This window comes from Antechinus flavipes, chromosome 3, assembly GCF_016432865.1.
Source record: "Antechinus flavipes isolate AdamAnt ecotype Samford, QLD, Australia chromosome 3, AdamAnt_v2, whole genome shotgun sequence".
Taxonomy (NCBI): Eukaryota; Metazoa; Chordata; class Mammalia; order Dasyuromorphia; family Dasyuridae; genus Antechinus; species Antechinus flavipes.
In genome coordinates, this window is record NC_067400.1 from 628,473,394 (window position 1) to 628,486,045 (window position 12,652).

Here is a 12,652-nt window from a genome sequence, read left to right on the forward strand (position 1 = left end):
GTGGGTGAACCTCCCAGCACAACCAGAACAAAGCCTTCTTCCTTACCCACTAATTGTGGCTAGAATTTTATTAAAGGCCATCAAGTGAGCAGTACAATTATCTGGGATAAGACCTGACAAGATGTACACATTTTATACTAATGTACAAATTAATGTATGCTGTGAAACCATCCCAGAGTGGCAAATTTTATTAGCCACAACTCCAAATTTTACACACGGGTCTCCATGAAAGATAACCGGACTATTACATAATTGGCAATGGATTCTTGAAAAAAAGGTTTCTAAAGTTCCTCTTAAAGGACCAACTATCTTTACAGATGCATCCAAACATAATATTTGTGCTGTATACTCTTGCGACTTAACTATAGAGTAGTCAGAACTCCTTTTCAGTCCACTCAGCAGAATGAATTATATGCAATCATTCTAGCTCTCACTTATTATCCAGGAGATATCAATATAATATCTGATTCAGCCTATTCAGTAGGTCTGATACAAAGAATTGCCACATGGCCCTGTTTGTGGTAACCAGAAACTGAGTAGATGCCCATCAATTGGAGAATGGCTGAAAAAATTGTGGTATCTGAATGTTATGGAATATTATTGTTCGGTAAGAAATGACCAACAGGATGACTTCAGAAAGACCTGGATAGACTTACATGAACTAGTGCTGAGTGAAATGAGCAGGACCAGGAGATCATTATATACTTCAACAACAATACTATATGATGATCAATTCTGATGGACCTGGCCATCTTCAGCAATTGAGATGAACCAAAACAGTTCCAATGGAGCAATAATGAACTGAACCAGCTACACCCAGCAAAAGAACTCTGGGAGATGACTAAGAACCATTACATTGAATTCCCAATCCCTATATTTTTGCCCACCTGCATTTTTTGATTTCCTTCACAAGCTAATTGTAGAATATTTCAGAGTCCAATTCTTTTTGTATAGCAAAATAACAGTTTGGAACAGTGTGGGACAGCTAAGAAGTTCTTGTTTAGTGAATGTAGCTTTCATATAGGTTTCATTGGGATATTTAGAAGCAAGACTAATTTGTGTTAATTGTTTGCAATCTTCAGGCTATTAGAGAGAGTCATGTAGGACATTTCAGAATGATTATTGATTTAGGAACTGAATTTATTCTTTAAAGTTTTCTTGGTGTTCTTGTGGGGCTGCAGAAGGATCACATAGCATTTGGGGATGAAGATGCAGCCTAGTAATCCAGTACTGGAACTTAAGATGGAAAAGATCTCCGCAGCTGCCATCATCTTCCCCTTGGTGCTCTGGTACGTGGGGAGGAAGGAGACCCAGACACTGCAGAACACCAGCATGCTGAAAGTGATGAACTTAGCTTCGTTGAATGTGTCAGGCAGATTTCTGACAAAAAAGGCCACGACAAAACTTGCCAGGGCCAAGACTCCCATGTAGCTCAGGACAAAATAGAAGGCAATGAGGGAGCCCTCATTGCACCCCAAGATAATGTGCTCACGGTCAGAATGTGTGTCTGCCTCTGGGAATGGGGGAGAGAGCAGCAGCCAGACTCCACAGAGCATGCCTTGTATCAAAGTGCAAAGGAGAATAACAGCAATGGGAGCTCTGCTTCCCATCCATTTTCTGCTCCTCCTTCCTGGTCTTGTGGCTTTGAAGGCCAGAGCCACAATGATCGTTTTGGCCAAAATAGTGGAGACAGCCATTGTGAACATGACTCCAAAGGTTGTTTGTCGGAGAAGGCAATGGGCTGCAGTTGGGCGGCCAATGAAGAGCAAAGAACAGAGGAAGCAGAAGAAAAGGGAGATGAGGAGGATGTAGCTGAGATCTCGGTTATTGGCTCTGACAATGGGGGTATTTTTGTGCCTCACAAAGACCCAGAGAACTTGAGCTGTGAGGAGAGACAAGCAAGCAGCTATAGAAGCCAAAGCCATCCCCAAGGGCTCTTCATATGCCAGGAAGGTTACCACTTTGGGGAGGCACTGATTCCTCCCCTGATTGGGATATTGATCTTCAGGGCATTTTACACATTGATCTGCATCTAAAGAAAACAAACAAGTCTCAATATTTCAGCCTCAGCAAAAGTTCCCTTTCAGTGGGCCAATAATCATTGTAAAAATAATAAATTGCCCCATCTGATTCCATGGGGATCAGAATCTAGTGGTAGTGGATAGAACATTTGGACTTGGAAAACCTGATAGCTTCAGATAGTTCTGTGACTTTGTGATGCTGGCTTAATCAATGACCTTTTTTCTACTTCAATTTCATCATTTGTAAAAAGGGGAAAAGACTTGTGTTTATCTTACAGAGCTGTCATAAGGATCAAATCCTGTAATAAATGGAAAGAATTTTGCATACTTACAGTACTGTATAGATTTTAGTAATTTTGAGTTATGTCTAATTCTTTGTGACTCTGAGATTTTCTTGGCAAGGATATTGGTATTTGGTATTTTCTCCTCCAGTCCATTTTTTTTCCAATGAGAAAGTTGAGGTAAATGGGTTGTCACTTGCTCAGAATCCTACAACATATAAATTTTTGGCGACTAATTGAACTCAGGAAGATGAGGCTTCCTGAATGCAGGACCCATACAGATCCCTGCTCCATCTACCAAATAGCTGCTACATGAATGCTAATTCTTATATGAATAATATTGAAAGAGTACTTGTTTAATTTTGAAGTGTTATTCTTAGCAATAAGTATTCTTAGTAATAAAAATAAATGTGACAGCTGTATGTCACAGCATAATGAAATCAATTTATTGCTCTGTCCATTTTCTGGACTTGGACTATAACCTTTTTAAGGCTCTCTGTTCTTTGTAGTTTCTTTTCAGAGGAAAATGATTCCATTTTTCTGGATATATTGATTTTTCTAGACCTCTTGGAATGTGAGTAGAGATGCCTCTCCTACAATTTTGAAGATCTTGGTGTATTTTTTTTTCTTTCCTATTGATGGTCAGCTTCTCCATGATCTGTCTACATGCAAGTATTTGCTGAGATAATGCTTTGTGAGCTTTACCAATATGATTCTTAAGTTTCTTTGCTGAAAATGCTCTAGGAATACGAATCAAATGATCTGGGCATAGTTTGTCTGGAGAAGAAAAGCTTCTGAAGCTATGATGAAGCACTTATAGATGGAGGAGGGACTAGATTTTCTCTGGTTCTAGAGGATAAAGCCCAAAGCAGCCTGGGAATTAAAATGAGACAATTGAGGTTCCACATAAGGGAGGATTCTTAAATAATGAGAGTGGTCTAGAAATGCCTTGGCTCAGTTAAGAAGAATGGGATCTCCTTCCTGGGCATCTTTGTGTCCAATTTTAGGATGTGCTCCACAGTAGACCTTTTGGCTATTAAGGGCCTTCTAATTGTCAAATGTAAAGATTCTCAAGGCCCTTTAACTCATAAACATGCAACCATAATTCCCTTCAAGGAGAGGCCACATTCTAATGAGATCTTTTTACTAAAACAATAATGAAGAGGCCCAGGAGTGTGTTTTAGTTCTAAGATATAAACTTTCTTCCTGATGTGTAATAGGCGGGTCCCTGCTCTATTCCTTTTGTATCTGGCAAAGAGAAAAATGTCCTGCAATCCCTTTGAGAAAAGTGGAATAGATACCCTTCCTACCAATTTCACTGACCTCTTGCTGAGGAGACAACATCCTTCCAAACACTTTGCTTTCCTGATCAAAGACTATTGTAAGAATTTCCTTCACAGAGATCTTGTTCCAATAGGTATTACTCTAGGTAGACTATTTCATCGTTATATATTATTTTCCCTGCCAAATTTCTTCCTATTTATACAAATTTGCCAGTTTAAACCATCTGCAAAATACATTTTCATTTCCCCCTGAATCATAATTTTGTGTTGAGTGAGACAGGGCTTAAAACAGGTCACTGTCAAGCAGAATCCAAGGGATTTTCTGAGTTAAAGAAAAAAGTGGTCAGTTTGGATAAAGTGGTGCTTTCTTGGCACCCATTGTGCAACATATAGGTACACATCAGTAGAGACAGGAGATGAATTGCAAAAATACAATGGATTGTATTCTAGTATCTTGGCTGGAGTCTTAGTTGTCTTGAATAGTTGTGTTACCATAAATAGTCAGTTTCTGGCTAAAACTTGCTAAAACTAGTACAAAATACTTGCATTTAGTCGTTGCTGTCTTGATGAGAAAGATTTAATTAAAACTCTAAAGCCCTAAGTCAATGGAAGAGCCATAGAGAATGAGCAATTGAGCCATAGAGAAACTGATAAAAAACCTCCCAGTTTTGTACACCTCAAACCCACAAACTCTCCCTGATATTGCTCACCCTGGGCCTTCAGTCTATTTGACCTTTCTTCTAGTTTTTTCTTAGTCTCTCGATGCCATGTTCCATTAGTAACATGTTTTCATTGTCTGATTGCCATCTGGGAAACTCATTCAGCTTTTTTTTTTTTTTTTGGTTATCCTGGGTCTGTGTTTCTTGAGGGAAATCAAAAACATTCTCACAGACTTACCTGTCTGGTTGGAAATGTGCCCCTCTGGGCAGGGGACACAATCAAAACAGCATCCAGGCTTTCCCTCCTGGGCTTTCATTTGTAATCCAGGACCACAAATTATGCTGCATCTGGACTGAGGAGGCTACACAGGGAAGTAATCAAAGACTTTTGAGACATCATCATTTAAGAATTAGTAGTTTGTTAGCCCATGCCTGGTTTTTTTGTAGCAATATATACACAATCTGATTAATCTGCAAAGCCTATCAATGCTATTTTCACATGAGTACACCAGAAATTCCTTCAAAGCTTAGATTAGTTTCCTTATAAAAGGGTAAGGAATTTCATTTCTTCCCAGTTGGAGAAGTGAAGATGCTATTAGGTAGCGGTGGTTTTCTTAAATAAGCAATGCAAAGAAATAGAAGAAAACAATAGAACAGAATAAAATTTCTCTTCCTTAAAATTAGGAACATCAAGGGAATGTTTTGTCAAAAAATGGGCATGATAAAAGACAAAATGTTAATGATTTAATAGAAACAAAACATGATCTGAAGAGTTGGGAAGATGACCAAAGGAGCTATTCAAGAAAACTCTTTAGCATTACCAATAACTACAGCGTTATGGTTATTTTCAAAATGGTGGCTATGCTGGAGAATGAAATGAAGTATGCTTTAGAAAGCATTGCTAATGAGAAAGCTAGTGGAAGTAATGGAATTCCAGTTGAATTTATTAAAAATCTAGAAGATGGTGCTATTAAAATGCTGCCCTCAGTATGCCAGCTAATTTGGAAAGCCAACAGTGGCCATTGGATTAGAAAGATCAGTTTACATGCCCATTTTAAAGAAGGACAATCCCAGGGAATGTTTAAATCACTGAGAAACTGCACTCGTTTTACATGCCAATAAGATTATATTTACAATTTTTAAGCTATGCTTCAATAATAAGTGTACCCAGAATTACAAGAAAAGCATGCCATGTTGTTTTGTTTTTAAAGAGGTAGAGATATTAAAGAGCAAATTGCCCACGTTCACTTGATTGTGGAGAATGAAAGGAAGTTCTAGGAAAGAAAAAACTCAGCTTTATTGAAAACATATTGGCCCTGTAACTCACAACAAATCTTGCAAATACTTAAAAAAGATGGGAATACCAGATCATCTTATTTGCTTCTTGAGAAACATGTGGACCAGGAAATTACAGAACTGAACATGTAACTGAACTAATTGGTTTCATATCTGAAAAGGAGTTTGACAGGGCTGTATATTATCTCCTTATCTATTTGAAAAGGAATATTACAAGGCTGTATATTATCTCTTTATCTAAGTTAAATGCAGAGTGTATCATGAGAAATTCCAGGCTGGATGAAATAAAAGCTGGACTTAAGTTTTCCAGAAAAATATCAACATATCATCAACAGTCTCAGATATGGAGATAATACTTTTCTGATGGTAGAAAGAGAAGAAAAACTAAAGCTTCTTGATTAAATTGAAAAACTTGCCTTGAAGCTTAACAGCAACAATGACGACAACAACAAAGCTAAAATCTTGACCACTGGTCTCATTAATTCCTTGCAAATAGGGAGAGAAAAAATGAAAGCAATGTGATATTTTATATTTTTTGGCTCAAAGATTACTGCAGATGGTGACCACAACCATGAAATTAAAAGCTGCTTGCTTCTTGGAAAGGAATCTAAGGAAAATCTAGACAAGGCACTAAAAAACAGACATTAATTTGTCAGCAAAAGAATGTATAGGTAAAGATGTAATTTATCCAGTACCAACATATGGTTGTAAGAATTGGACTATAAAGAAAGCTGAATATTGCAGAATTTACATTTTTGAATTGTGGTGCTAGAATAGATTTCTGAGAGTCACTGGGACAGCAAAAAGATCAAATTGGCCAATACTTAAAAATTAATTAAGACTATTCATTTGGAAGGTCAAATAATGAAGCTGAAGCACAAATACTTTGGCCACATAGTGAAAAGATTGTACTCCTTGGAAAAGACTTGCAAAAGATTAAAGAAAAAAGGAAAAGAAGATTGCAAAAGCTGAGATGTATAGGTAATAACATGAAAAATGATCATAGAATTAGTCTAACTTCAAATGATAGGGGAGGATTGAAGGGTCTGATGTGCTATATTCCATGAGGTCACAAACAATTGGATAAGAATGAATGACTGAACAACAATAACAACAATGGCACTTGGAGCTTTTTTTTCCACAGCAGGAGAATTTTAAAATCTTCTGGGGGAAGGAAAATTTAATAATTAGAATTTATTACCAACAGAAATTTTTTTCTAAGATTCTTTAGTACAATGCATTAGAAAACAACTCAAAAAACTATTTGAGTTTTGAGACTATATACTATATCTATAAACTAGTATAAATAGTACATATCTTTTTTCTACAATTATTGAAAGCCGTCATTTGAGAGACTTGGTAATAACCAAAGAAATTTATATAAAAGGCAACAACTTTTTTCAGAAATAATGATTCAGAGGGTCTGAAAGTAGAGAAACTTGAGAAACAGAGCAAGCTTGACATTCGAGCATCCTTCTTAGGAACACAGTCAAGACTAAGTTGTGCCAGAGAAAGGAAAAGTTAAGAGGATCATCAGCTCTTCACTTTTTAGAATCGAAGCCCTAGACTCAGGGAAATTTGAGAAAACATAAACTGTTCCTCCAAATTCCCGCAGTCCCTGTGTATTAAAAGAGAGTATAAATACATAGGCTGTTTGATTATCCAAATGTTTCTGGAATCTGAATTTTGCCTCAACCATGAAAAGGCCAATGGGGCAAAATAAAGTTAAGCAGAGAACCAAAATGAAGCATGAATTTTTCAATTTTCCTAACCTTGAGTTCAGAGCAGTTATATTCTGAACTCATGACTTTATGTCTAAAGCGAAGGAAAAGGAACCATATGTGAAGAATGTTGATGTTTATTCTTGTATCTCCCCAAACATCCAACCCAGTACTTAACAAATTCTATTTTAATAAATACAATAATAAATGAATAAGAGAAAAAGGAATTGTGCCTTATAACAAAAAAGATCAGCATCTCCCAATCCCTGTAGGTAATCTGATTTTCAGCTAAATTACATTTTCTGAATTGTATACATTCAACATAAACTGTGTATTTGATTAAGCTGTTTATGCTGACTTGATTAAGTATTTTGGTCTATTCCATGTTATTATAGATTGGTTAAATTTCCTTTGTTTATTGTGTCTTTTGTATTTTAATTGAGTTATTGCTTGTAGAAGGCAAGGGATCCATATACCAGATAAAGTTGATATATTTATAATTGTGTGACATGGCATGGCGTTAATATGGGAAAACATTATTTCTGTGAATGGGGTTTAAAGCTAGATATTAGATAATCCAGGATTTTGTTTCAGTGTTCAAAGTATTGAGAACCCAGATGTCAATCAGGCCATTGTAACAGCAGAGCAATTTTACTGGGTTTAGCAACAAATGACCACGAATCATTAGATCTAACAGCCAGTTCCTTCTCCTTTGGATGTCATGGATCAGAGATTCTCCCGCTTCTCTCAGCTATAAATCTCACTGTTTCTTTGGCTTTTCACCCAAATTTGCATATGTTCTGGGCTTTTTGTCTTTACCTTTGCTCAACTGAATTGAACATAAAAATTTAATTTGCATGTTGTTTCCTCCAAGTAGTTTTTATTGCATTTACCCCAAGTTTGAAAATGCTGGTGACTATTTTGATGGCCTATATTCTTATGTTTATATTTTTCATAAAAACAACATTTTGATCATAGGTCACCTTTCTCTGCTCTGCGGACCACACTACTGCCTTCTCTTGGATGATGAAATCTTGGCCAAGTGGAGCCTGAGGAATAAACTCTCCCACTTTCACAAGGACTTCGGTATCATTACCAAAGGTCACATAGTTGAGAATATCATAATTTGCCACAGAGTTCCTCTTTTTATCCAAGGCCACCAGATTCCCAGTACTATCATTAAACTGAAGGTTCTTCAGAAAGGGATGGAGCTGAAAGTGAAGAAAATTAGTTGGAAGTTCACCACTAGATTCTCTCAGGGATGTTTTCTAGTTCCTTTGCTGTTTACATTTTCTTCAAGGTCTTGGAATGAGGATAGATTGTACATTCCTAAGATTTTTCAATTGTCACAGAATTGGCATGGATTGCTAATAAACTGGATTTTAATTCAAGTTCTCAAGACTCCACATCTATTTTGCAATTTAGCATACAATGCACTGTGCTAAATACTTTCTAAAAACCAATATTATTTCATTTGATAAGAGAAATCAGGAAGTAGTTTTAAAGTGGCAGCAAAGAACTTCAGACTCTAAAGAAGCTAGAAATTCTAGGAACCAGATGTGAGGTAGCAATATGTCTTAATCTTAAGTGCCTGTGCACTTGGGTGTATAGTTGGGTGATATAAATCCTAAATCCAGTAGGATAGTTTTGCTGAAACATAAATTATGTTAAAAGATATAGTACGAAATTAGCTTGGAAGGCAGGAATCAGAGAGTGCAGGAATTTTAATTTCTGAGGACTTTTAATTTTCTTTTAGACTTTTAGGGTGCCATTTATGGCTCCTGACAAAGAGTATATCATCATATTGGGTCTGGAGAGTGACATGTTCAGATGTTCTAAGGGAAGATTATCTTGTTGATCTTAATCTTCTTTGACTCATGGATGTTGGATTTTTTGGTATTTTTAGTCTTGCATTATATATTTCATACTTATTTTGTATATGTACATAAATATGATGAAACTATATAATTTATAAAATATATATTAAATATAATGTATATACATAATATGTAATGTTAACATGTAAACATTTTATATTCACTTTGTGTCTATGTTCACAATAAGTATAAATTTATATCACTATATCTATATCAAATATGCATATATTTATGTTGCCTCTCTCATTTTTAAGGTTTTTTTTTTTTTTTTTTTTTTTTTTTTTTTTTTTTTTAGCTAAGGCAATTGGGGTTGAGTGACTTGCCCTGGGTCATACATCTAGGAAATATTAAGTGTCTGAGTCCAGATTTGAACTTAGGCTGTCCTGACTTCAGGACTGGTGCTCTATCTACTGCACCACCTAGCTGCTCCATTTTTAAGTTCTTGAGAGAGATTTTTATTTTATCTATATTTTCATATTTCCATTGTATATTATTTTACTTTTATCTTATCGGAACTTTTATACATGTCTATTAATTGAATGGTTGCTCTGGAAATGGTGAATTGGACATAGAAGAAATGAGAATCTAAAAGAATAGTTAAGATACTTTTTTATTCAACATGTGCTTATTAAGTGCTCCCCAAATAGTTTAGGCATCATGCTACAGCTGGAGACTAAATACAAACTAAGAGCAATCCTTGTTCTGAAAGAGCTTATATTTTAGAAAAGCCAATATATAGATTCTTCTTTTGAGATTTAACATCCCATGTTAAGATTGACATTGAAAGGAACAGCCAGGTAGCAAAGTAGATAGAGTATTGCCCCTAGAGTCTTGAAGACTTAAATTAAATCTGGCCTCACAAAACTTGATACTTACTGATGTAAGTATCTAAACCTAGAAAAGTCACTTAATTTGGATTGTCTTGCAAAAAAAAAGAATAAAAGTTAGATCTAGAGCTAGAAGGGACCTCAGAGGCTGTTTCATTCAACTTTATTAACAGATGAAGCCCAGGAAAATTAGGTAACTTGTTCAATAGCAGTGAGGGGATAAGTTTCAGAGGAATGATTTGATCCCGATTTCTATGACATCAGAACAAATACCATCTGCATTGTGCTATGCTGTGGGAGAGTAACTGAGCTGCCAGGATAAGAAGAGATGGCTGATGCTGATTTCTTTAGCTTCTAGTGGGGTATAGTATCCATGCTCCTACCCTTCCCTAATATCCTCATCAAAGACCCTCAGGAACAAGTTCATCTGAATTCTCACTCCTACACCCAATATATCACAGGGGTCTGAAATGAACATAACTCTGAAATAATGAGAAATGAAGTCTAATGCCATCAATCTGCTTGTACAGGGTTTATTCATTGCAAAAAGAGGTGAGCTGAGGTACTAACCCCTTATTTCTTTTCTGAATAAGGCAGTTCCCACAATCAAAAATTTGGACATAAGTACTTAGGGGGAAGGTGATCTTACCTTCCAGGGGTGAACAACTCTTTTATCTCCATCTATATTGGATTCCATTTCTGATTTCACAAAGAGCATTTCATGAAGGGCCCAGGCCACAGCATACATAGCTTTGTAGACAGTATAACTTTGATCAGACATTGTGATGTCTAAATAGCTCAAACTCAGTGTGTCTAAAGAAGCATTTGGTGAACAGATCCCTTCACCTGCCTCTCCATGTTTATATGTACACCCAAAAGCCGAGTTCCAGAAGTTTTTAAGGAAGAGATCCTCTGGATATTTGGCAGGGTGAATGGTTTTCAAAAAATGTTTGAATCCAGGAATCTTACTTGTCTGGTCTGAAAATATCAGAGCCCCATGGAAATTATCAAAATAGATATAACCAGGTTTTTTGGCAATATCCCAGTGACTGGTAGTGATCCACACTCTTCTTATAAGGACATAAGGATTTTTGGTAAACATCAGGCTCAGAAGTGAATTTGTATCTCCAGAAATGGCAATCACTTTGGTAGTAGAATATAATATTCTTCTGACAAAACTTTGATATATGTCAATATCCAGTGATTGACTAGTGATGATTTTTTCTATAAAGGCCACACAGACATCATTTCTGACCATTTCTTCTTGAAGGTTCCTGAGGAATTTCTCACCTCTTGAATCATCTGAGGCAACAAGACCCACCCAGGTCCATTTGAAATGCAGCATTAATCGGACCATACCACGTACAAGAGAGGTGTCTGCGGGGGCCATCTGATAAACAGAAGGAAACTGAACTGAGTCACTTAAGAGTGGATCAAAGAGACCATAGCTGATCTGAATAAAAAGCAAATATGAGCCTTTTTTAGTATAATGAGTTTATTATAGTAACCCACTCCACCATTTTAAATCTGAAATTATTCTCCATCCCACTCTACTTAGAATGCATGCATTTTTATCTCTGACTGATAAAGCCTTTCCGATCATTGAGACCTCCACCCAGAGGGCATCTCATCTCCTTCATATACCTACATTAGCTGAAACACATGTTAGTGTTAGTGAAACACAGAGGTTTGTAAACAGATGTTTAACAAATATCTGCAAGAGTCAATTGTATAATTTCAAAAACTCTGTAGGTCAAAATATGCTGCTTACTACAAGACAAGATGAAAGGATTTACTCTGATATCAGATCTCTGTGTTTCCTTTTTCTTCTGTGAGGATCATTTGAAAGATAAATCAAGCATTACAATTCTCCCCAAACTTTTTGAAATTTATGTTTCTAGTTGCAGACCCTTAAAGACCCTATTCTGCCCTCCAATTAGTTTTTTTTTAATTTAATTTTATTTAATAACCTCCAATTAGTATAGGCTAAATTGAGCCTATGCTTTCCTACCTGTGGGAACTTATAGAGCTCCAGTAGGCTTCCCATGGAGACAGTTAAATGAGAAGTGGCTCCTCCAATGACCACCACCGACTTCGCCTTCTCACAGCTATAATTTGGAATGGTCTGTCCCTGGCCTGATAGCCACATGAGGGAACTCTCCAAGGTCCTCTCATCACTGTGATAGGCATTGTAGATGTGGAATCCCAGAGTAATGTTGGGTAATAGACTAGGGTTCCTATTGATCTCTTTTACAGCAAACATGAAGGCTAGAACCTGATAATAGTTTTTGGGCAGCCATCTGTAGTAGGAGAGAGATTGTCAGGGATAAGGAATATTTCTGGTTCTACCTAATCCTGAAATGAAACTAAAACTTTCATTAGAAGAATTTCCTTAGCCATTTGAAGGTACAATTGGAAGTCCACAATGTCTGGCCACAGCTACTTTTAAAATTCTATTTTATAATGACACTTATACTCTGAATATTTTATGCTATTATTAGTAATATACCAGACACAAGGGATTTTGTCATCTTACCAGTATCTGGCCTGAGGGCATTAGGGGCCATACCAGAGACTCAAAAAGTGGAGCAAAGTAGTTCATTTATAAAAAAATAAAAAAATAAAATAAATATTGTTGAGAAAATAGGACATCAGTTTATAGTTTCCTCTCCTGAAAACATATCTCA

The 12,652-nt window shown here is 36.3% G+C and overlaps 1 protein-coding gene across 1 annotated transcript; it reads right to left on the minus strand.

Annotated features, from left to right (window-relative positions):
- Positions 1–1,127: 1,127 nt before the first annotated feature.
- On the minus strand, positions 1,128–12,228 carry LOC127557647 (vomeronasal type-2 receptor 26-like). The gene is made up of 4 exons (XM_051990958.1): positions 11,977–12,228; positions 8,245–8,472; positions 4,483–4,606; positions 1,128–2,032 (listed from the first exon to the last, which is right to left on the minus strand). Exons 1-4 carry the CDS (start codon positions 12,226–12,228, stop codon positions 1,128–1,130), a joined length of 1,509 nt encoding a protein of 502 aa, XP_051846918.1.
- Between the last annotated feature and the right edge of the window lie 424 nt (positions 12,229–12,652).